The sequence below is a fragment of the Montipora capricornis genome, chromosome 9 (assembly GCF_036669925.1).
Source record: "Montipora capricornis isolate CH-2021 chromosome 9, ASM3666992v2, whole genome shotgun sequence".
In the NCBI taxonomy this organism is placed as follows: Eukaryota; Metazoa; Cnidaria; class Anthozoa; order Scleractinia; family Acroporidae; genus Montipora; species Montipora capricornis.
The window spans coordinates 5964619-5989618 of NC_090891.1; the positions used below are offsets into that span (position 1 = coordinate 5964619).

General features: G+C 38.9%; 1 protein-coding gene across 2 annotated transcripts in view; it reads right to left on the reverse strand.

Moving 5' to 3' along the window:
* Positions 1-25000, reverse strand: part of LOC138015187 (ubiquitin-like modifier-activating enzyme 1) — a 78691-nt gene that overhangs the window by 31851 nt on the left and 21840 nt on the right. For both annotated transcript variants that reach the window (XM_068862141.1, XM_068862140.1), the window contains 11 exons: positions 24348-24454; positions 23742-23832; positions 21956-22039; positions 21308-21356; positions 19241-19338; positions 18271-18363; positions 14146-14199; positions 7619-7681; positions 6815-6925; positions 6511-6612; positions 5306-5386 (listed from right to left, as the gene is read on the reverse strand). In XM_068862141.1, the coding sequence (XP_068718242.1) occupies positions 5306-5386; positions 6511-6612; positions 6815-6925; positions 7619-7681; positions 14146-14199; positions 18271-18363; positions 19241-19338; positions 21308-21356; positions 21956-22039; positions 23742-23832; positions 24348-24454 (933 nt within the window). The remainder of the gene's footprint in view (positions 1-5305; positions 5387-6510; positions 6613-6814; positions 6926-7618; positions 7682-14145; positions 14200-18270; positions 18364-19240; positions 19339-21307; positions 21357-21955; positions 22040-23741; positions 23833-24347; positions 24455-25000) is intronic.

The window sequence follows — 25000 nt, forward strand, 5'->3', positions numbered from 1 at the left end:
GTCATCATTGTGTGCGTTGTTTTTTTGCAGCGGTCGTTTCGTTGGTGTCTTCAGTCCTGTTCTGATAATTTTCCGAATGCTTTTTGCTGAAAATAAGAAGCATTGAATAGTCTTGACATGTTCAAACGTTCTCCCCTCGCATCAGTAGATGAATTCCGTAATAACTTAAGTTGTGTGGGCCCATTTCCCTTACTAGGGCCAACGCTCGGATGGGATAACTTGGGAATTTTTCCGCATTGTTTCGTAGCAATGTTAAAATCCTACTTAGGTCATTCTGTAATAACTTATTGTAGCTCATTTTTCTGGTAACATTTCATTGATTTTTATATCACCGCAGTTATCCAGAAGCAATTTATGAATGAAAAAGTCTCTGAATTGTTTTTGTGAATTTATGGTCAAATTAAGACAATTCCCATGATATTACCCCTTTATGGTGGGTGTCTGGACTGTGGTTGTAAAGTTCATGTCACAGAAAAGGAAAGGAACTTTATTTAAGTGTCTAGTCGATCTAGCGCTGGAGCGCTAATTGGGGACACTGTAAACTGAAATGAACAATGAAAGTAAATCAAGTCAAATGTTGGTTTTTGAGGAGAGGGGAAACCGGAGTGCCCGGAGGAAACCTCTCGGTGCAGAGTAGAGAACCAACAAACTCAACCCACATATGACGCCGAGTCCGGGAATCGAACCCGGGCCACATTGGTGGGAGGCGAGTGCTCTCACCACTGCGCTATCCCTGCACGCCCAGGTTATATGTATTCCAATATAGAAAGCAACCCAAACCTTTTATTAATGTTAACGTCTTTTAATTTGCTTACAAAATGAAGTTTGGAAGAAGGTTAGTCTTATGTTTGTTTCACTTTAGGGAGATCAATTTGCGTCATGTAATGCCTTTTTGCTTTTCCTACCACACACTTGTATGGTGGACGAATATGTTGCTATATCGTGTGAAGTAACGAGGGGACTGGTACTGTAACGAAAGAGGGGTCAGTTTGTAAAGGAATTGATTTGTTGAAGTGGGTTTTGCAATGCGTAAGAGTTGGCTGGGAAACTAAATTGAACTGGGAACATACATACATACATACATACATACATACATTCTGAATTTGGTCTAAAATATATGTAAACTCTATGTAGTGGGTTCACGGAATTTGGCAAGTATTTCATTGAAGGGATATGAAGTGGAGGTACTTTTCACTGAATTGGGAAATCTGTTAGTTTGGCAGCGTGAGCCATGTTCCAGTAATAGTTTGAATTCTGGGGATGAAAGTGCTTGTTTGAGATGTTGGTTGACGGTTTGGAACGGAAAGTGGTCAGCTAGCCTTTTTAGGGAAGCAGATAGTTCGCTGAAAAGTTTCAGTAAGAATCTTTCGGGTAGCGCTTTCTTAAAATTAAATTTCATTTCATCAAATAGCGAGTGGCACTTCAACTTTCAGCTAAGGATTTGATCTAAACAGATGAAATTAAATACGTCCATATAAACTATGTTTATACGTTATAAGGACTTACAAAATGGCCTCAAAAGGCTTTTAGGTAAATGTGTTCGTTTACAGGTACATGCCCTTGGCGTTGCGCAATGAGTGCGGGTCCCTTGGCTAGAAAAGCATAGTTAATTACTGCATTCGGAAGTGCGAGATAGTCCATTTCTTCTGTGAGGACTCAATTGTCGGTGTTTAGAGTTTGTTGGATTCGTGCTGATCGAAAGTGAACATTAAAAGGTCTCCACATACCTGTAGGTCGAACAACAGCAATCCACACTATGATAGGTTCTGTCCAGAATTCATTAATCTGAAGTACAGCGTGTCCCATACAAAATGATATTAATGTCAGTATTCCCAATAATACCGTCGTTTCTCGTTGCTTCATCCCTTTCCGAATAAACGACAAATCTACGAATGACAAGGATAAGAATTGAGCGAGCACATGCTGGTAATTTGGAGTGGGGAGAAATAGGTTATTGCAAAAACCTTTGTTTTTGTAGAAGATATGTGAAGCAAAACAAAATGGTATTTTATGCCGTACCTGGCGCAATTTTTCAGGCAACAGAGTCCAATCCAGGTCGTGGTTATAGCACTCCTTTAATCACTGTCCATTGCTTGCATACGGTTAGTCATGGTTGGAAAATTGGGGAATATCAGCATACACTCGTTGCAGTTGTGTATTGTATACTTAAAGTGCTGTTTGTGCTCTTTAAATGGCGCCTTACGAAGAGTGATTAGCGGAAGTGTGGAAGAAATAGGTTATTATTGTATCTTTATTAGCGGTTAATCCAGAGCTAGAGTTGTGATCCTACTTGTGTGATATATCATTGGGTTGACGAGAAAACGCATTTCCTGCTGACTGGAACAGACAGCGTCGTAAGCGAAACGTGATATTGGAAGTCCTGAGCATATTGGAAATAAATATAAATTGTATTTATGCTATTACCTATCGTAGGGAGCAAAAGCAATTGTACACTGGGAGAGGCAACTTGTTCTATGTTACTGATCTTAACTTATTGGTACCTTCGATTTTATCATCAAAGGACCAAACAAATTCCTTTTGTAACGGTGTGCGGTTCATCCACACTTCAACTTGCAAGGAATTTATGACAGTGACAATGAAAACAACTATTGTATCCTGTAAATAGGTTACAGGGGTGTAGCCCTTCCCGGGTTAACAAATTTTTTCCCTAGATTCAAATTTCATAATAGGAAATGTGCAAATTTCGAGAGCAAAAAAACTTCATTTGTGACAGCGTTTTCAGGAACTATTCCCACATGATGTGCAAAAGCTATCTACGCCCTTAAGTCAGCATGTACGTATCCACAAAAATACAATCTGAAGCCACGAGAAAATCACAACCCCAAGGCAACTTTACCCACGCGGAATCCCTCCGGGAGCTTTTAATAAAGAGCCCAAAGTAACTGCACTTAGCATCAGCATCATAGCTAGAAAAGGTTAAGACGCGAGCTGCACGGTTCTGAAGCTTCTGTAGCCTGTCAAACAACGTTTTACCACAATTACCCAGACAGGATAGCAATAGTCGAAATGAGATTGAATTAGTGCATTGTATATATAATGAAGAGTGGGTGGTGGGACAAACGGTCTAATTCTTTTTATTGCTCCTATCCCGGAAGCGACGTTTTTAGAAAATGTATCAATGTGTGTTTACCACCATAGATTTTCATCAATAAATATTCCAAGCGATTTAATAGAGGAAACATGTTCAATCGCAACATTATCAATCGAAAGCTTAAGTGGCGCAAACAATACCAGTTTCAATCCAGAACCTAAGGAAATAGGGTTTGGCTTGTTTAAGCAATGCCTTGCTGGGCATGAGGCTGTGAGAAAGTTTAACTATACTTCTTTATACATGATGTATTACATTTATTAAAACAAGCTAAAAGAGAGCTCGATTATTTTATCTGAATTTGTTAATAAGATTAATTTTAAATACAAGGTTGAGAAATTGACATGATTTAATTTACTTTATTCGCCCTCTTTGATTGATTACTCAGTTCTCGTGCATGTCAGATCATTATTTGTATTTGTTTTCTTTTCTTTTATATATATATATATATCTTGTGCAATGTAAACCTCTTTTATGTTAAATAAATTACAAAAAAAAAAATCAATCGAAAGCTTAAGTGGGTTTGACAAACTACTAAATTTTTGTCTGGAGCCAATTAGCATAAATTCAGTTTTAGCACTGTTCAAAGTAGAAAGCTTTTACGTGTTATCACACTTCCCCTGTTTGTTCGTCGGCACAGGCTTTTAGGACGAGGCATGCACACTTTCCCTTGTTTGTTTGTCTGTGCAGGCTCCGAAGTATACACTCTTTCGCTTGACGGCACGGCTTCTTAGAACGAAGCATACACGCTTTCCCTTGTTTGTTTGTCGGCGCAGGCTCCGAAGAATACACACTTTCGCTTGTCGGCAATGTAACTCTTCCATTAAAATCGCTGTTCTTGAAAAGAGAACTCTCAGAGGCTCTATGGGCAAGAATCGTGGGTACTTTATTAATGAATATTTGTGCCGCAATTATGGAATCATAATGGATCATGATGTGAGAAGTAACTTGCAATTAGGACTTGAAATGTATTTTAGATACACATAAGTCACCACATCCATTTCTTTCTGGCACCGGCTCTTAGAAAGCTTTTACAACGTGTTATACACACTTCCCCTGTTTGTTCGTCGGCACAGGCTTTTAGAACGAGCCATACACACTTTCCCTTGTTTGTTTGTCGGCGCAGGCTCCGAGGTATACACACTTTCACTTGACGGCACGAGTTCTTAGAACTAGGCGTGCACACTTTCCTTGCGTTCCTGTAAACCTTTGACGGCATGGGTTTTGAGAACGACGCATACACACATTGTCTCGTTTGTTTTGGTAGATGCGGCTCAGTGTGTTCATGTTTATGGACAACAGCTCATTGACAGGCATAAAAAAATTAGCAACAACATGCGATAGTCGAATCGACACGGGTCGTAAAAGGGTTTCACGAATTGTACGGATCGATCGATTCGTGGGGACAGCTGTGCGACGGTATCTTATGAGATGCATTTTTCTGGTTGACAGCTCGTGTCTTCGGGTAGTTTCCGCATAAAATGAGCGACATGCTGCCACTATAACATGCAATACTCAAATGGATACGGGTCGTAAAAGCGATTCACGAATCGTACGGATCGTTCGATTCGTGGGGTCAGCTGTACCTCGATTTTATCTAATGAGATGCATTTTTCGAGTCGACAGATCGTGCATTCGGGTCGTTTCACTTAGTGAGTACTGGACATGCATGCTTATTTTACTGAGGAGTTTCAAGGAACTAACACCAGGGTTCTATCCAGGATTTATCGTTTGGGGGAGAAGACCCGAGTGGCCCAAGGCCACGAGCTTCCTAGTGGGGTGCGGCTGTACCTTCACGGATTCTATTGCCCATTGAAATTAAATTGAATTTATTAGTTTGCTAAATTCAACATCACACTGCAAAACTTAAGGTGGTACATTCTTTGAAGATGCAATACAATGTGAATGTTGTTTACTGTTTGGCCACAACGTTACAAGACGCAAAAAAAACTGGAAGGGTCTACCCAGACACCCAGCCCGCCAGAAAGATCTTCAATTCAGGGATACCAAGTGATTCGAAAATCACAAGCTAAGAGGGTAAGAAGGGAAGAGCAGAATAAAGTAGTCACCACCTGCTCGAGTTTGCAATATAGCAACTCCCAAAAGCTCACAACCCTACAGTAGAGAGATTGCCCCAGACAACCAAAGACACAGAAGCAGCCTACTGATGCCCTGTTTCCTGCCATGATCACTTACAATGAAAAACTTTTGTTCTGACAGCTTCTTTTGAAAGTCACTTCCAAAGACCGCAATTTGTGCATCATATCTTGTCCCAGTCTATAACAAAGGGAAGCAAAAATCCTTGTCAATCACAAAATGCAGCTGCCTACACGTAGAAACCGTATGGAACTATTGACGGGAGTGGGACAGCAAATAAATCAGTTATAATACACTTCCACTTTCAATATTTTCACAGTAATGGTAGTTCCCTCTCCACTCTTCCTTGGTGAAAAAAAATACATAATAATACTAAATTTTATTGTGTGCAATCTCTCTGGCCTCCTCTGGCTCAAATGGTCATTATTGGCTGGCGATGGAATTTGGTGTATTTTTGTTGAAGAAACAAAAAAAAAACTAATTCCTTTATCCAAATCAAAGAAGGTTTTGCACCTCAAACAGGGATAGAAATGCCACAATTATTTTGGAGGTGCATGCAGGTAACCACCCGTCCAGAAAGTGACAGGACTTTCATTAACTGTTATTTGGATTTGCCGTTCGAAAGAACGATCCCCAACCCAAAACAACTTCTTGCTTTCCCTGAAACAGACGCACCAATTGGAAAACAACACAATAAGAAATTCAAAGAAATGGAAGCCACTTCTGTCCCCGCTGCAACGAGTCTCCTAAACCCTTAACCTTAACCTTGAATTTTTAAATATTGATTCCTCTTTTTTAAAACTATCATTATAAATGTAACCCTAAAGGAAAGAGATGGTTTTTCGAAGTGCTAGAAGTCGTATTTCATTTATTTATTTTGTCTATTATTATTATTATTATTATTATTTACCTTTATCTTTTTTTTTCATGTTAGAAAACGTAATTTTTATGCAATTAGTGCTTAGTAGTGCTGTAATTCATGTCACGTTCGTATTGCAATACTCATTGTATCGTTTACTGTAGTTTGCAATGTTTTATTGTGTAAGTGTGCATATTTAAAAATAAAATTATTATTATAAAAAAAAAATAATAAAATAAATAAAATAAAAAAACTTATTCACAATACTATCTTAATTGATGTACATGTACAGTGGACAATAAGATATCTAATCAAAAGCCAAAGATGGCAGTAGACTATTCTTACAGCCTGATTCGATTGGTTTTTGTACAACGACCCAGAAGCAGAACCAACTGTTTCTATGATCCACACATTCATGACAAACTAAAAGTGAGGAGAATCTTACTGGTTGACATGAAGCTTCTGTTATGTCGCCTTCTTCTGGAAGACATTCTAGACTGTCAAAGTAAAGAAGTTGAAAGATGGGATGGAACTTTCCGCTGCAAGCCTGCAAAAAAAAAGAAACAAGTTTCTGCTGAAGTTTAAATTGCAAACTTTGAAGTCAGACGAGCCTTAAGTCATGGTCAAGTCAAGTCAAGTCAAGCCTGGTCAAGGTCGTCTCCGTCTACTTGTCATATTGTCAATCTTCATCAGCGTCATCTTCACCAGTAAAGTTTGTAACTGTCACTTCAACAAGGAAAAAAAATCACCTTCATAACTTCCTGAGCAGTTATTCCTCCAATGACACCCTGCATGGGACAAATGTCACCTCTGGCATTGAAAGCCAGTTGTGTTAAAAGTTTCTCATCAATTTCATCTACCTGAGAATAAAAAAAGGCATACCTATCAAGGATGCTGCCTAAGAAAAATTTTCCGGAGCCTTCGGACTTCCAACATTAAAAGTTAGTAGCCCGAGTCATTTTTTCAAGAGCTCAGAATTCATTAATTAAAAGTGATGATGAATCACCTTGTGATAAACTAGGCGCCCGTTCGGGCTACTTGTTCAGAAATTTGGTTGCCCGCGCTCGCAAGTAAGGCGCCCCAGGCGACCGTTAAGCAGCAGCCTTGCATATTATATAACGTTACATACATGAAATGGCACTTTGTTCATGTATTTGGAGAAAGAATAGCAAAAATCAATACCCCATACACTAAATTCTACCACTAAGCAAAGCAAAATAAAGTAGTCACACTGCATAGATGAAGGAGGGCAAAGAGACTCTTCGGTTTGAATTACAAGATTCTGCTTTTTGCCTAAAATCCTGAACAGACCTTGTACACATAAACACTTAAGTACTTGGCCTCTTGCCAAACATCAAAGTTCTGCTTGTTACAAACTATGAACATTCTTCATATCTTGCTTGCAGATACTTGTTGCATTTGAGGAGACAGCTTGCTTAATACCTGTAAATACTGTACTGTAACTAGCAAGAAACATGTGAAAACTGAAAAAAAACCCCGGAAAAATGAAAATATCTGTTGGTCAAATCTGCTGTTTGCCTCATCTAATGTACCTGTAAACATGCCTTTTCTGAATTGAGCTTCTTAGCAAGGTCAACAAACTTCTTGGCATCTTCCTAGAGAGGAGAACACAAGATGCAAGATTAAAGATCTAGGATTGCCAAAAACAAGTCTATTCTAAGAGCAAAATGATTTAGCCCAGCTAATCATTCCTAACTGTAGCAGCCAAGTGCTTGACGAACAAAGAATGTGTGATAACCCACAGTACCTAATGAAGGGCAAAGTACAGTACATTTTTAATGAAGTTAAATGTAATTTAACCGAGTTAACGACTAGGAGTTAGTTTTCTCAGTACTTGGCGTAGCGTTGGCGTTTAGGAGTGTACGGCATGGTCTGCTGGCAGACCATTAGCGTTCTGGCATCCCCGGTTTTGTGTTACTGTTTTGAGCGTGATTGCAGGGCGTTCTGGCGATCAAAGGGTCAGTGGTGGTCGATGCGACGTCACTGCACATGCTTGTAGTTTTACTGAGCTCTCAGCGTATGGGGCGTGTTACGCAGCTTGCTTTTCTAGTGTTCGGTTCGAGTATCTCTGCACGATTTAATGTCTGATAGTGTGCTTGTAGCTGTTTACCGTTGCTTCATCGTCTTTTTGGACTATTTTCGGCAGTTTTGGTGTGTGTTGGCGTTGCAATTGTCAGGTAGTAAAACGTACGTTAGTTTTGCGCGGGCTTTTTCCCTCAGTATGTCACAACTGAATTCTACCTTCAACAGCTTGTCGGCTAGCTTATTTTCTACAATGTCTTCTTTGGCACCGTCATCTTCTGCTGCCCCAGTTGTAATTACTGTGGCATCTTCAGTATTCTCCATGTCTTTTTCCAGCGAAATTGCAGTGGCTGTGGCCCACGCGTTGGAGGATTCACTGCCGGCCATCATCTCTACGGTTCGTGAAAATGCTGTTCCTATGTCCAATGCTCCGACATCGGTTGATACAAGGCTCTCTTTCTCGTGGCTTCTTCAGGTATGTTAAGGTTACCAACATTCGCTCCCACGTTTCTGTCCACGCCACCCATCACCGGCTCCAACTTTTCTTACCTCGCAACAACGTTCACTTCACCCGTTAAAGCTACCCATGTGACCAGCGCGTCTTCAGGTTTGGACAGTTCCGTTCACTCACCTTCATTTGGCAATGCTTTTGTTGTCGGCACGGCCATGCCCCCCACTCCTGCAAAACTTGTATCTAAAATCATCAGCGGTCAGTTCATGGACTTAGCTGACTTATTGTCAGCCAGTCTCCGTTCCATCGAACACGACCTGCGAACCTTTCTGGATGGCAAGTTCGTGGTTTCAAAAAGACATTGAGTGTTGGAAATAAAGGACGTTTTAACCTGGACTGAGGATTTAACAATCTTTCAAATGGTGAGGTGCTCAACCCACCCTCAAGATGGCCAGACCTTACAAAGTATAAACTGTTGATTATCCAAACTGCTCGGCAATCACCGGGGCTCTCGTGGTTGGAGTATGATCTCGACTTTTAAAAGGATGCAGCTGCTACTGGTACATCAGATTGGTCCCAGATGAATTTGGACCTGTAAAATTTTCATTCTCTGTTAGCCCCAGTGCATTTAGTGACCCATTGCAGCCGTCCCAGTTTCAAGCAGAGTTGTGTGACAACCCGGATCAGACAGCAGTTGCGTATCTTCTTACTGGTCTCCGGGAAGGTTTTCACATTGCTTTTAATGCATCGTCGGTATCCTTGCGATCATCCTCCTCCAACATGCAGTCCCCCCTTGACCACCCTGCCGTCGTTGACGATTACCGCGTCTCATGCGGTAAAGTCTCGGGTCCTTTTACTACTTTGCCTTTTCCAGATTTGCTCATCAGCCTCTTTGGGGTCATCCCCAAACAACCAGCCGGGTAAATGGCGTTTAATCCTGGATTTGTCATCTCCACAGGGCCACAGTGTAAATGATGGCATTCCCAAGCCCCCATTCTCAGTTCAGTATGTCATAGTTGATGCATTTATCGCAGAAAATATGGCTCGGGGCCAGGGAAATCTGATAGAGTTCGATGAGGCGAGGGCTTTTCCTTTTCCGGGATATGTGAATTTTAGATCTCAAATACTTCCGATGGTGTTGGTTCTAACGTTCGTACGTTTTTGGTGCCAATGGTAAAATGTTGACATGGGACCTTTGACCACAGCATGCGTGAAGTGATTTCCATAATCGCTTTTGTTCAGTCGTTGTGATTGTCTAGCTCGGGTGTAGTCACCATTCATTATAAAAGGGGAAACCGGAGATATTTCTCCGTTTGAGTGGTCCAAGGAAGAATATTCTCATAAGAGAGGCCTGCTGGAAAGTTATCTCTATTGTATTCTCGGTGATATTTTGGGAAAGTGTTGCTTGTCAGGAGACCGTTTGGTGAGCGTGATCTGATGAACACAATGGTTGAACTGAAGTTTCTCAGAATTTCCCTTGGCTTAGTTGTCTTAATATCGTTTCTCATGCGTAAGTGGTGTGGTGTTGCCAATCTTCTGTGTTGTTGATCATCTTGCATGTTTATAAGATTCTCTTCTGGCCAATTGTCTGTTACAATTGTGCCCAATTGTTCACATTTACAGCAGCTTACACTATGAAAAGCTCGTGATATTTACAGATATATATATTTTTTAGTCTTTTTATTATATCCAGAATTGTAAATAACTATTTTTTAACTTTTTTAAATGGTTTTTTAATCTTAGTTTTTACATTTTTTTTCCTTTGTAAGGCGCATTTGATCATATTCAAATGTTAATTTGCGCCTAAGAAATATTAAATATTATTATTATTATTATTATTATTATTATTATTATTATTATTATATTATTATTATTATTATTATTATTATTATTATTATTATTATTATTATTATTATTATTATTACCGCAATGTGGCCATCCATCCAATAGATCGGCCACGCCTAGGAATGATGTGGTGTGACAAATACCCTGTGGACATGGCGCTCCCCTTTCATCTGCGTTCAGTGCCCTACATTTTCACAGCTATTGCAGACAGTCCAGTGGATGGCTACTCACAACCATGAGGTTGATTTCGTGCAGCATTACCTAGATGACTTTCTGACTTTAGGCCCACTAGCCACTTCAGTGTGCCACAACAATTTGCAGACGTGCATCTTGCTGTGCTCCAGGTTAGGCCTCCCCATTCACCCTGACAAGCTGGAAGGGCCTTCTACCTGCCTACACATCTTGGGTATTGAGCTTGATTCAACAACTCTACAAGCCCGGCTCCCACCGAAGAAAAGAGAGGATTATTGCCTTCCTGGATATGTGGTCTGGCAAGCGATTTTGTAGGTGGCGTGAATTGGAGTCCTTCATTGGGAACCTCCACCATGCTTATAAGATTGCTCCTCAGGGTAGGAAATTCCTCCGTCGCATGATCAACTTACTGTGTACCTTCAGGCCTGATGACCACCCCATTAGGCTGAACTAGGAGTTCCGTTTGGTTTTGACCTGGTGACAAGAACTCTTCCAAGCGAGGACGACCTTAGTTTCTTCCAGATGTCAGAATGGGCCCTCCTTCTTCCCTTTCAAGTTTCGTCTGTCTCCTCAAATTCTCTGGGTTATGGGGCCATCTTCAATAATAAGTGGTTCTGCGGCACTTGGTCATCCTCTGAGCAATCCCTATCTATTTCTTACAAAGAGCTGTTTCCCATCGTTGTGGCAGCATACATGCAAACCAGCATACTTGTTTTGCTCTGCTGACGGTCACCCCTTAACCCAACAGCACTTGCCTTCTACAGTACAGTCTATCATACACTTGGCAGGTTATTCTGGCTCCTACTCTGGCCACAGCTTTGGCATTAGCGCAGCCACAAAAGCTGCTGCCAGGGGAATCCCTGATCACCTTATCAAGACTTCAGGTCAGTGGTCAAGCGATGCATACCAACTGTATATCCGTATTCGGATTGGCTGCCTTACCCAGGTTTCAAGTCAGTTGGCCTAACAGGTAGGGTGCCTACTTTTAATGCTGGGTTGTGTGTCTCAGGTCCCAGCCCTGAGGTCCTTCGGCATAGCGGGCGGGGCTTGTGGCTGGGTTGCGGGTAGGGCAGGCTCTTAAGTTCCACCTACTTGGTTTTGGGGTTAGCAGTTACAGTCCCCCAACGTTCCTGGGCATCCAACCTCCATATGCAACTTAGGCCTTAACCTTTGGTATTAGAGGTATCATGTCCGTCTACATGCATTCTTGGTTTCACCGATGTGACAAGGAGGCCATGCTGGATGGCAATAAAATAAAACCATTTGTTTTTGCAAAATGTGCATAATAATAAAGTTTAGTTCCCAATGGAAAGACAGATTCTTGTTCTTGCCATTCAAAATGGCCACCACAACGTCACATGCAAACCAGCAATAAATGCAGAACATGCGGCAGTTATTTAAATTATTGCATCGTAGTCGAAGATGAAAGTGTGAAGTACTGTAATACATGTGGGCATTACTGAAGGGAATATCCGATAAGAATCATGCAGTTATAAACACAATGACACCTGGGTGTGAGACTTAACAGATTTTACTATGTCTAACAGTGATTCATTTTGCCCTGCGTTTTGCGTATTTTACGCATGACATTCATTAAATACCCATTGGTTTCCGTCGAGCGCGTCCCGAGTACGCGTAGTTAAAAATCTCAGTTTCCAGTTTCTATTTTTATTGCAAAAAGCGTTCTCGCAATAATGTTTAGATAGCGCCTAGCAACTAAGGGGAAATAAAAAACTTAGCTGAAACAGAAATAGACAACCAATGAAATTGTCCCTTCCTCGAATTGCCAACAAAACAAAAGCAAGCATCGTTATTCGTATGTAAACGGATGAGTTATGCCTCCAAAAAAAGTAATGAAACTTCTACCTAATCAAGGTAAACTGAATACTTTTTTTAATGTAAACAAGGACGTGAACAACAACAGTGATAAAAATGATAATAATGATGAAAGTCTTAATCAACGACAAGCCGGCGCCGAAGGCCCCCAGTCCGAGTCGCACGTTCAGAATCAGAGACAGGGAAAATTCAGAGACATTTTCAGTCGAGATGGTTGTCAATTTATTCGTGGCTTCGACTTGAAAAAGAGGATAACGACGAATACATGTACTGCGCGGTATGCACCGACAATGACAAAATGAACTCGATGAATAAAGCATCAAGGAACCGAAATTTTCAACATAGCACATTGCAACGCCACGTGAATGTACAAGATCATCAATTGGCACTTGCAGTCCCAGCACTCAAATATGCATTGTCTGTGTCAACAGCTTCTAAAAGGGATTAGACACCTGACTTCCTGAATATTACAGTGATTAGACACTACATGACAGTTTTATTTGTTCTGTTTTACAGTTGTAATTTCTTTACAAGTTTAAACACAGGCATCTGAATTTTAATCAATAAATACCTATACCAAGAGAAAAGACAAAAAATCCTTTACCTATGATGTCTATAAATATACACTATATGTATATTCATAGATAGGTAGAGGACTTTTTTTCTTTTCTCTTTATATAGGTATTTATTGATTAAAATTCAGATGTCGGTAGTTTAAAAAACATCAATTATATGATTGAAAAAATAAAACTACAACTTGTCTTGGTTACAATTTTGACCCATTGCATTTGAGTTTTGTCCCATTGATTTCTGCCGGAGGAGTACACTGTACCCATTAACACAATTTTCAAAATGAATCACTGGTCTAACCATAGTTAACCTAGGGACTGGTTATAAAACCCAGGGAATTTCAAAAGCAGGAACAATACAGTCGCAATTAGATGTTGAACCGACCGTGACCCTGCACAATCTTTTGTTTTTGGTTCGCAAGTTAATTTCGAATAAATTAGTCGAAGCTTTTGATTGGTTATCCTGCCGAAAAAAGCGTGTTTTTGTCGAGTTTTGTGCAGGGTCAAGGCCAAAAAAGCCAACAAAAACATGAAACAAAGAAACTTGTCGAGTTTCATAACCAGCCTACATCTACTAACTATGATCTAACGCCAAACGATTTTACTTGTCAACTGGGTGTTGCCACGAGAAATAAGAACTCCACGAAAACTCAACAGTAATTAATATTCGTACATATCTCTCATAATTTTGACAAAACCCTGAAGAACCAGAGAAAAAACTGAACGAAAAGGGCTTAAAAAACCACTGAACTAAACAAAACGCGTGAAAATATGGTATCCTCCAATTACACTTGACACCTGTCAATAATTTTGCACACGTTATATAAACAATCACGAAACAGTCAAGCTCTCCTGAAAAGGGTGTGTCCTAGGGCGTTTGAGGTGTCAATGGGTTTAGACAACAATTTCACAACTGTTTAATTTTATTAGTTGTGTTAGATACTGGTAGGCCATTTCCGAGTTCACTTGTTCCCTCTTTTAAAGCAAGTCTTAGCGCCACGTTTTTCTTATGAAAATTAGTTTTCATTCATATGTAAAGAGTAGAACTAATTACCATCAAAAAAACTTTGCACTTACAACTTGTAGACTCGCTTTGAAGAGGAGGCAGACATTAACTCAAAAATAGCCACGAATCTTAGCTAACCTCATTTCTTGGCTTTGGTAGGGATCCATATGCATCAACAAACTTGTGTAGGGTCTAGCCATAAAACAAAGATCCATTTGAAAAATTATTTCATGCAATTGACATTTTCAGGACACTATACTCTAAGTATTAATGTACATTATACAACATGGGATATCAAACAATTCAAGAAATAGCTGAGACTGAGCTCGTGAGATTATATAATATAAAAAAAATTAATAAATTACGTAGACTGATATATATATATATATATTTTTTTGAGTAGAACGTATTTCGTAGAGCGCTCAACTCAATTGATTGAGGAGCAATAACTATGACTTTACACAAGTTTTTGTGTAGCCTCAACAGAAGAAACGAATTAGCAAGTTCATGCCCCCACAACGATATGTACTCCGGAACTTTAGAGTAACGTAAATTTAAAATACCGACATAGAATCCCCTTATATCATGTTTTGTTACCTAGCAGCTGCTAAAATGTAACGCATTTACTATAGCAACCATTCAAATTTCCGTATTTAACTGCCAGCTTTACAATTTCAACAGTTCAGTCGTTAAAATTGCCTGATGAGTGTGGTACTTGTACCATACGAAACAGTTCTGTAGCATTAAACGATCATGGTTACTCGTGAAACCTAAACTTGTGTAAAGTCATATATATATACATATATATATATATATATATATATATATATATATATATATATATATATAATGAAATGACGTGATAAATTGATCATCAGCTAAAAGTGCTCAATGGGTTTACCAGAGCTTTGAATAGATACGTAGACTTGAACTAGGTCAAAAACATTTATTTGCTACTCCGAGTTTCATGCTTCTCACGAAGCAATCATCAGGCAACTGCCAAAAAGAAGGAATACATGGTGTTTTACGGTGATTTTGAAAATAACGGTAGCAATTCACTATAGGCTGGGGTGCATAGCAAGTTATAGACCAACTAAACTCCCAATCCGCCAGAGTAGCTAAAAAACTTGGATTAGACAACCGTATCGAAAAACTTGCAGAGAAAGAAGCTTTCATAACCTTGAAAGATCACAAACCTGAATTTCACGACCATCCAACATGCCGCCTTATCAACCCCTCCAAATCCGAGATTGGTATAATTAGTAAGCGAATCTTAGACGAGATCAACACCACCATAATCCAAAAGACACAAATCAATCAGTGGAAAAATACGACCAGCGTACTGAACTGGTTCAACGCCCTACAGCACAAAGAAAACCTCTCATTCATATGCTTTGATGTATGTGACTTCTACCCCTCTATCACGGAAAAACTGCTTGCCAAAGCACTCGACTTCGCCAACAACTACAGACCCATCAGTGCCGACGAGAGAGAAATCATTTTCCTCTCCAAGCAATCTCTACTGTTTTCCAATGATTGCCCCTAGTAGAAAATATCCTCTGCCAGCCGATTCGACGTAACAATGGGATCTTTCGATGGCGCTGAAACATGCGAACTAGTGGGTTGTTATTTATTGTCCTGTCTAACCAAAAAGTATGGCAACAGCATCGGCCTGTATAGAGACGACGGTTTGGCAGCTTTTAACTCAAACCCTCAACAGATCGAAAGAATCAAGAAGGGCTTCTGCCAAATTTTCCGTGAAAACGACTTAAAGATCACAGTCGAAGCAAACATCACTAAAGTAAATTTCTTAGACGTCACCCTTGACCTCCAATCTGGAAAGCACTATCCCTACACAAAAGAAGGAAACATCCCACTCTACGTTCACAAGAAATCCAATCATCCCCCATCCATCCTAAAGAACATACCGGAATCCATAAACAAGCGCCTCTCAGAAATTTCTTCCGACAAAGAATCATTTGATAAAGCGAAAGAAACCTACCAAGATGCACTCAACAAGAGCGGCTACATATATAATCTAACATACAGAAAAACAACTCCAGAAACCAAACACCGGAAGAATAGGCCTAGAAACATCACCTGGTTCAATCCTCCGTACAGCCAAAACGTCAAAACAAAAGTTGGAAAGTGTTTCCTCACCTTAATCGGCAAGCACTTCCCAAAATCACACCCTTTGCACAGAATTTTCAACTGGAACACTCTCAAAATTAGTTATAGCTGCATGAGCAATGTAAAAACAATTATCTCCAACCAAAATAAAGCCGTCATTAACAAGTCATCAAATCCACCCGCTCAAACTATCAACACTTGCAACTGCCGTGACAAAAGATCCTGCCCTCTAGACGGAAAGTGCAACGTGCGGAATACCATCTATCAAGCAGAGGTCACAACATCTCAGCCAAAGCAAACTTACATCGGTCTTTGCGACACATCATTCAAATCACGTTATAGAAACCACACATGTTCCTTTAGAAATGAACGCTACAGAAATTCCACTGAACTTAGTAAATATGTATGGGGTTTGAAAGACAAGAAAGTCGACTATCGCATTAAATGGCGGATTGTTAGGCATGCGAGATCCTATTCAAATGTAACGAAGAAGTGTAATTTATGTTTGTGGGAGAAATACTATATAATTTGTAGACCAGATTTGGCGACCCTTAACAACAGAAATGAGCTTGTAACAAGTTGCAGACATGCAAAGAAATTCCTTCTCAATAGCGTAATTATTTAAGGCTTATTTTTAGCAGCTCACTGGAAACAGTTTGTATTGTTTAACCGTTGCTATGCACCCCAGCCTATAGTGAATTGCTACCGTTATTTTCAAAATCACCGTAAAACACCATGTATTCCTTCTTTTTGGCAGTTGCCTGATGATTGCTTCGTGAGAAGCATGAAACTCGGAGTAGCAAATAAATGTTTTTGACCTAGTTCAAGTCTACGTATCTATATATATATATATATATATATAAATGATTTGGTTGAAAAGTTAAAACACGACTAGATGTTGCATCTCGACAACGCTGTTTCGTGAGTTGCCTCACTCATCAGGAGTTTAATACTTATTAAACTCCTGATGAGTGAGGCAACTCACGAAACAGCGTTGTCGAGATGCAACATCTAGTCTTGTTTTAACTTTTCAACCAAATCATTTATTTCTGCTCTATCTAACGATATCGAGCACTCTATGCAGACAAGTCGATTTCCTGTCTACTTATATATATTATATATATATAAGTAGACAGGAAATCGACTTGTCTGCATAGAGTGCTCGATGTCGTTAGATAGAGCAGAAATAAATGATTTGGTTGAAAAGTTAAAACAAGACTAGATGTTGCATCTCGACAACGCTGTTTCGTGAGTTGCCTCACTCATCAGGAGTTTAATACTAAATGTATATACAACAATTGTCACTTTAAATATCCTTGAAATTTACATAAGGGCTCCCTAAGGGCTGCTCAAGTACTACGCTGTAGTGATTTTAGTATTAAACTCCTGATGAGTGAGGCAACTCACGAAACAGCGTTGTCGAGATGCAACATCTAGTCTTGTTTTAACTTTTCAACCAAATCATATATATATATATATATATATAATGAATGTGTAAGTTTGAGCGGGGAAATAACAACAACTAACTGCCTCATTTACCTTTGGATCACCAACCTATTCCCTTCAGAAGGCGATTCACAGTGATTTCTGACAAGTATTAATTAGTAGTGTAGGATGGGAACAGAAATCGATACAACAAAGGAAATGAGTGAAAATGTATATATATATATTATCTTAACATGAACTAATTTTTTTTTTCAGGAAGGTGAGCTTCATAAACTACATGTACATCATGTAAATTTAAGAGCAGTTGCCCTCTGAGTGTTATAAAGTCCTTCTGCCACTAATATTTTATCAATGCCATTACCATTCCCAGTTTTAAATTTCTCAGCCAGATTTGCTTCCCCTAGCTAGCGTGCTGAGGCCAATTGAGCTATGATATGGCTTAAATATCTTGTCACTCCATTATTTGATGGTGGACTGATCTTATTTTCCTCATCTTACAAAGTCACTCGATAAATGACATTTTGTCGTCTGTCTAAACTAATGAGGAAGAACTGAGCAAATCAAAGAAAGTGTGAAAAATGTTAATTCAAATTGCAGGATTTAGATTATGTGCAGACATAACCCTGCAAATAGTATTTGTATACATACATGTACTGTCCGTAAACAGATTGTATTGCGTTAACTCACTACATATCCAAGATGCAGTTGTCCAGGTCTATCCATTTTTCCAAAGTCTGTCAGTACAAACTCTGGTGAGGTAAGTGAATCCCTAAATGATTTCTGATGGAGGAAAACATTATAAAAGGAATTAATGCTATAATTTTATTCCGTATTGGGTTCCGTCGCTTCGTGACTCCGCTTAATACAGAATATATTTTCTCCCAACTAGCCATCAATATAATGTGGTATTGCCGTCTCAAAATCGCAATTTGTTTTTAGTATAATTTATGCAAGTCATACATGTACTTTCTTAGTTGGTCTCTTGACTTTTAGTTGGAGATGATTTTTGTAGCCCCCTTCTTATCATCTCAACTTGCAAGGAGCCAACTGGCTGGCCCACTGCATGGTCTACTTTGCACACATCGCGATCTGCTCATTTGGCTTGAAATTAACAAAAATTTTGTTAATTTCAAGCCCTAATACTCTAAATCAATAATAAATAAATTAATAATCTAAATTGCGACCTGGGAACAAGATACGAAAATTCAGTCAAAAATTTGCAAATTGTAGTCGCAAAATCGTCACGCTGCACTGTGTGTTGTCAGCGGTTTAGCAAAATAAAATATGGGCCTGCAATACTTGTACATGTATGAACTGCTGAAAATGGCAAGTGATTGAAGGAAAGGAGTTGTGCATGTAACATCAGAGCAAAATTATGCTACAATTAAGGTATGCGCTATCTTCAAATTGAAAGAAAATTTAAGGCGAAAAACAATAATTTTGTCATTTCTTGATTTCAAAGTGTCAACTGCTAACCCTTTTGTTTCGTTAAAGCGAAGGTGAAAACAAGACGACAGATATTTTAGTCGCGAAGGGAAAAAACTCAGTGACACAATTTTAAGCCCTGTGTACATGACAAGCTTACACTGTAACAGACACCCAAAAGGCCCCCAAGGAAAGGCCGCCCAAAACTGCAAGTAGACTCTTTTTTACTTACAAATTTGACTATTTTGGGCATTTTCACTTGAGTGACTATTCCACCACGATCATATTCTGAGAATCCACTGGTATCACCAATACTAAAGGTATAGGGTCCTGACATGGAGGGAAAAGCCGGAAAAAGGAAATTTTATGAGCAAAAGATCATCACAGTTTCAGGGAAAAAAAGTTACGACATTGAGCTTGGAAAAAAAAAAACAGCGAGCCCAAGTGATCAAGCCTGCTATTTTTTTCCTTTCTTGCCAGCTTTTTTACAACTGTTTAAAATGTTCCATAAACTGCATATGTAATAATATTTATTTATAAAATTAATTCTTTTATATGTGAACATCCAATAAATTCCATTCATCTCCATCATGCAAATCCCATTCAAGTTGCATACATACACACATCCTTTGTCCATAATTAACTTCAAATTCCAATTCATTTGGTGTCATGTCGCTATTTGCACTTAGGTAAATCGCTGGAGTACTTGCTTGACTTTGGGTGCGATGACAGCAAAAATCACTGTAACAAGAGGCTATGGGTAGCCTACACTTTGTTCAAAGGACTTTTGGACGATTTCCTTTTAACTTTACAACATTTCAGTTTTTTTTTTAATGTCACAATGTCTTGCTCAATATCCAGTTCAATAGGCCTTTTTCTATATATTAAAATTCAGCCGGACATTCCATGTTTCCATTGTTTTTTGTCCTCTCTGCCTCATGATCAAGCTGAATATTTGATGTTTTGAAAATACATTGCCCTATTCTGTAGTCTGAAGTCCTAAGTTCACATTCCCTGACCCATCCATCCATAGAGTTTAAGTGCGATCGTACATGTAGCACAGTTGTTCACATTTAAAACTATTGTGAACTTCATTGATCCCAGTCAAAACCAGTAAACAGATGCCTTACAAGTTTCTACAATATTATTTAAACATTTTTAATACTTTTTCTCAACAATACCAGGAGAATTACAAAATTATGTAATTGGCCCAGTAAGATGCCTTACAGAGTCATACAACAACCGGATATTGCATTGCATACAAACAAAACAAAAAATCGTTTTGGTCACACACAATTCTATCATACATTTTCCTGTGAATCTGTCACATACACTTTTCCTGGTTTTGTGGTCATTGCAATTGTTTACAGTAGATGAATGGTAATGGTAATGAATTTATATAGCGCATTTTCTATTAATATATTCAAATGCGCTTTACAAGCAAGTGATCTATGAGTGAGATCGGACATCAGCATATATAGGCGCCGCTGGCAGCCGCTATCAGTCCATTAGCGATCTCACCCAGCACATGAATGAATGAAATGAGTCCTGACCACAACACCGGGAGCTCTATGCCCTACTCTTTACGAATAGTGTGTGGGTTCTTTTACGTCCCACTGGGTTGTGAGCATTGAAAGGTTGTGAGACGGGGCCTACGGTTTATAGTCCTTATCCGAGAAGACTTGAAAGTCTTAACCATTTGCGGATGTAATTACAAAGGCAGCACTTTCTCCTCAGTTATTTTAAGACCCTGAGTGTTGGTCCGGCCGGAGTCGAACTCACGACCTCCCGCATGGCAGCCTGATGCTCAACCAACTGAGCCACCGGTGCATGGATGAGGATATAGTGAGTTCAAAACCTACTTGGGCTGCTTTCTCTGAAAAGTGTCTCTACGAGGAAAAGGAATCTTACGCATGTGCAGGCAAATCATGAGCCAGAACAAAGTCAGAGCCAAATCCTATACTTCGCTCTTTGAACAAAGTTACTGTAATAATAACACTATTCTCACAAAACCTTCTGTACAGTTGCTGTTTAATGTTTGGAAATAAATATCAGTTATAACATTAATAATAATGTCCTAGTGATTCAGGTTAATAGTAGATCTGACGTAATGGCCCATTGTGTCACCAAAACCCTGAGCACTTTAATATTGACCCGAAAAACAAATTACCAAAAATCAACCATAAACTTACTTATTAAAAATAATACTGTCTTACATAATGTACAAAAAAACTCCTAAAAATTATGAATATCAAAGAAAATAATGCACACCTGCTGAGGCTACATGTTAGATTCTTACCTATAACTTTAATTTTCCGTGGCTCACATTGATTCAACTCTGTCATTCCCTGAAAAGATGAATGTATGTTTTTATGTACATGTACATAATAATTTTATATAAGATTCCAGTGTAATCTAAAGTACTATTTTCGCATGAAATAGTCCTTTGTTTACTTAAGTGAAAGTTTAAAAACTTCAGTTAAATTTCTTTGCATGTCCTTAAAAGTTTCTTGAAATCTGTAGATCTTCTGGAAACTCAGCTTGACCCATTATCATCCTTAATCTGGAGAGTTAAGAATCGGGGAAGACATAATTATTTTCAAGACTGAATTTCTACAAACCATCAACTGTGTAAGTTTACTTGCACCACAATGCTAGAAAAGGTGACCAGGGTAAATGTACGTGAAAGGTACGAGAAGCTCAGGAGAGCCTGACAAAAGGTCAATGTTTGGGAGAAATTCACTAGATAATAGCTCAAAGCAGTGGCAAATTCATAAGTCCAAGAAATCAGTCTTTCAGTATTGAAAAAAGGGCAGCAGGCAACCGGTTGCTTCATTCCAGTTGCTTTTTCACGGCTGGATGGCTAATTTGCTTTTTAACGATCATGCTACAACATTCCAAGTTTCAAATAAAATAATTTGTACTTCTACTGTAGTACTTTCATTACCTGCACTTCAGAGAATGAGACATAATCACCAGACTCATAGCTGTGTCGTTGCTCATCAAGACAAGTTACAATGCCATCCTTATCCTTTAAAAATAACAAATAACACATTTAAACATTAATTTTCAAGAATCAGTACAACGAGCATTAGTCCGCATCACTTGTTTCCCTGATGATGTCAAGATATGTTACATTTTTTCTGGAGCGGTCGAAAATTTTGTCTGCACCCACAACACTCTTACACTTCGGTTGACTCAATGGCAGTAATATTTACAGTGCAGACCAGAAATATTGCAAGAGTCCAATGTAGACGCAAAACGTATGCTCATTCTTTGTGCACACACATTTTCAAATGCACATTTCCAAACATGCTTTTGATGCACATTAACAATATTAAACATCACAGGCAAATGAGAGTTTGAATAACAAGAAAAAACAATTTTTCTTGTTATTCAAACTCGCATTTGCCTGCGATTTTTATTGTTCCACGAAACAATAGACAGCAATAAAAATAATGAATACAACAATAAAATGAATATTTAATTCCGGTGATCAACTCACCAGAACATTTGAATTGAAGAGTGGGGTCAACTGGTCATTGTGAGTTTTCAAAATGAACCTACAAAGTTTAAATTTCTTTACACATTCACTGAATGAAACACAATGAAACTCTGCTGTCATTCTCCCATAGCTGATCACTGATGGTTAAAATGACCTTTACGTTGCCGAGACTGCAGTTTGGATCGTTGACATAAGCTTACAATGTACGACCTTTCCGCCAATTCTTCGCAATAATGTAGCTTGTAATCAAATTACTTTCCCCGAAATTTGTTGAGCTTAATAATTTCAGGAAAACAAGAAAACAGTGCTCTTGAGCAGTTCTTGTAAACACTGCAAGTTTTTCGCGAACATCAAATAACGGAAATTAAACATGAGGTGGAAGTGAGTGCATTATTGACTCTAATTTCACTTGGAAACATGCATTATTATTTTTCAAACACTTCACTGTTGACATACTGTTGGTATTGTCTTGTGCTGTAACTAACAATCAGACATAAACTATGAAAAGACAATCAGCCACCTCATACATACTAATACCTATTATCTTTGGTAAAAGTGTGATTTCATTGCATGTGTTATAATCGCAGACGCATGCGCCCAGTTTTCACAAGTTCTTTTTTGGGATGCTTATTTCTGGTCTGCACTGTAAAATCATATCATCATCACTTCACTTATGTCCAGCTTTGACCCTAATTAGATGCACGCCCAATTTTGACATCCAACACAAAGTGTCCCTTTAAGTCTAAGCATTTCCTACCTATTTTCAACAATAAGGTAAGGGTAAAGGTTAGCGTTATTTTTAGCTTTGGGTAAATGCAGCAGTCAATCTTTACTTAAAGAGCAGCATTTGGGGGACACTTTGTGACATAAATTGTCTGTATTCTGAGACACAAGTGATGTTGAAGTTGGCGAGAAGAACAAGGGGACACTTCGTGACGCTTATTGAAATCCGCGTGCATCTAATTAGGGTCAAACCTGGACATATCTCCATCACTTGACAGAATATTCACCAGTGCTGTAATAAACAGAGCGCAAATCAAATGTTTGCGGATTTTCTGGACGAGATGGAAATTATTCTCAAAAGAAGAACCTATAAACATGCCACACCAAGACTGGATATCAACACACAGGACACAATAGCAGAAAGGTTTGCACGTTATTGCAAACCCTGCTCTCCACACAAAAAATATTATTTACTAATAAGTTATCTATAATGGTGGACATGTACCTTTGTCACAGAAGAGATCATGTTGCTGATGGGTTGTTCCCCATTTGTATCCACAACAGTGAAACTCTCTCCAAAATCACAAAATATTTGACTGTAGGGGGAAAGAAAAGAACATTCTGTTGAGAAGATTCTGCAAATTAACATGTTTCTTATGATCAGGTGGATGTGTGGTTGTATTAATTTTTGTTCAGAAATACACTTTTATAATCTCAGAGTGAATTTCTTTTTTAACAGTCTCCTTTGAACAATGTACATGTACATGTGTTCTTTAAAAGTTTGATAGCATAGTAATGAATTAACATCAAGCAATTATTGCTTGATGTTTAAATTCATTACTATGCTATTTTGTGTGTTCTGAGGGTATGATATTGGTTGAGACTAATAAAATATATGGCCATCCTACGGTATATAAATGTACCTGTACTTCTCATTTAACGTGTACAAATTGGTCATTTGGCACCAAACTTGTTTTCCAAGAAAAAAACAATTATTTATAATTTTTTCATTTTACAATTGAAGGGTAAAATGAGGACAATTGCTGCAACTGTTATGGTTTTAATAATGAGAAGTGCACACAGCACTCAACATATTTGTCATGAGACTTACCCAAACAGTCCCCTTGTGTCAGCAATGATGAATTTGATACCTCTTGCATGACAAAAGTCACCAGCCCATAACTGTTCCTCAAGACTTGATTCTGTCAGCACTACTACCTGAAATGCAAACAGAGCATGCCAGTTAGAGGACCAATGAAATTAATACACACACATACATGTACTGAACATGTACCAAGATTAAAAGCAAATGGCACCATCATGAATTCAAAAGAACAAGTCATGTCAGGCACTGTCATGCACCATAATTCCCCTTTTTTGATGAAATTTGATCCCTTCAAGGGGTGACTGTACAAGGAGGCCTACAGTATGAAGTTAAATGGAGAGAGAGTGGTGTAACGTGAAGTGCTAGATTTCTATCCCATGTGAACCATTTGAGCGTTAGCCCTACTGATGGAACTGGGCCCACAAAAGGACAGAGAAGTATGAAGGACTGCTAGTATCCCTGAGGTTTGGACAATACAAGTGCAAGGCTGTGCTCTAACGGCACCCAGTCACCTGAGGCGACTAACATTTGGCTTCGGGCAAGTGGGAAAAATTACCCAGTCTCCCGGCCGGGCACTCTGGCTTATTGTATTTTGAGGAGATAAGGCGGCTAAAAATTTTAATATTCTGGTGGTTACAGTTTACGAAACCTCTCAGAAA